Genomic DNA, 1,355 nt, shown 5'->3' on the forward strand with positions numbered 1-1,355 from the left:
CAGCCTGCTTTGCATAAGCGGATGATTGTATTGGATATGTAAAGTGAGCTCATATTTGACTCCTCCTTACTGGAGACTTAGTTTGAAGAAACTTATGAACTAAAACTGTAGCACTACTAGTATGTCCATTTACTAATAGCAAAATGATACAGATGTCATACATTTCTGCGCATAAAAAGCTATGAAATGCCAAAAATAACTGAAAGTAAAATTCTTTAACATATTGTTAATCCATCCAAATTAAATATAATATAAATATATTCGTTTTAAATATATACATATTTTTAATACATTATACATGAGATAAAAACACATCTTTAAGACCTGCAAATCCATGTATTTGATGTTTCTAAGTGGGTCAAAAAAACTGATTACAGATGGGTGCAGTTTCTGGGGACAGTAGGAGTTGTGACCTTTAAATGTTCTGACCCTAATGCACCTTGATTCAGCCTGACTCCAGTTCATTTCATTGTTTCCATATAAAACACACAATACAATAATGTCAAGTTTTCTATAAACGTTCGCAGTACTTATTGATTTATACGCACATTTTGGCAGCTGACACTCGTCCTTTTATTCCTTGCTTCACATTTTGCCCTGCTTTGCGTTTCCACGTCCCCTTCACCTGCACCAGGCTGAATACGGTTTCCTTCTGTCTGTTGAGGGTTTCCATCGTCGAGTTCTCCAGAGAGGCTGTATTAACTGTTAAAGGTTCCTCAGCTCTCTCCATATGTGAAGCGTCAATATGTAATGTCATGAGGCGCATCAGCAGGAATCTGGGAGGAGCTTGCGCGGAAAACTTATGAAAGGTTCTCCCTCTCCAAAACCGTGCTGTCTCACTGATTTTAAACTTACACAACTCAAGTTCGCTATAGGAACAGTTATAAATGTGACGATCACGCGTGCGCAAAACAAATAACTGGGTTATGAAACATCAGGCTACTGGACGTTATATGAGAGCTAAATGATGGACAGGTGCTGTTATGTAAATGGACCTGTCCACGATTATGAAGTCAAAATTATTTATTTATTTTTCTAAAATGGAGCATCAAAGCGCACTGTACTCTGAATATGCAGAATGCGCCTCATTCCGAGAGCACTAGCCTATGTCAATATCAATGTTTAAAGAAGGCGATGACTTTTATTTGATGATAGACTCAAAGATAATGCTTATAGTGTGCAATGTTTCTGCTATTGTGTATTTTCATTGATAACTAGGTTTACCCATCCTCTTTTTATCTCAGTTATTGGAGTTTTCTTAAACGCACAAATAAATGATTATTAATGGATACACTTAAGTGAATCGAATACAAATAAAACAATGACAAAATAAGATAAGGAAAAGACCACTGAAG

At 36.3% G+C, this 1,355-nt stretch overlaps 1 protein-coding gene across 1 annotated transcript in view; it reads right to left on the reverse strand.

Annotated features, from left to right (window-relative positions):
• Nucleotides 1-826, reverse strand: part of LOC107579841 (2-epi-5-epi-valiolone synthase-like) — a 1,958-nt gene extending 1,132 nt beyond the window's left edge. The window contains exon 1 of the mRNA XM_016265632.1: nt 549-826. Coding sequence (XP_016121118.1) covers nt 549-766 — 218 coding nt within the window. The 5' untranslated portion in view covers nt 767-826. The remainder of the gene's footprint in view (nt 1-548) is intronic.
• Between the last annotated feature and the right edge of the window lie 529 nt (nt 827-1,355).

Source organism: Sinocyclocheilus grahami, unplaced genomic scaffold (genome assembly GCF_001515645.1).
Source record: "Sinocyclocheilus grahami isolate Dianchi unplaced genomic scaffold, SAMN03320097.WGS_v1.1 scaffold20705.1, whole genome shotgun sequence".
NCBI classification, from domain to species: Eukaryota; Metazoa; Chordata; class Actinopteri; order Cypriniformes; family Cyprinidae; genus Sinocyclocheilus; species Sinocyclocheilus grahami.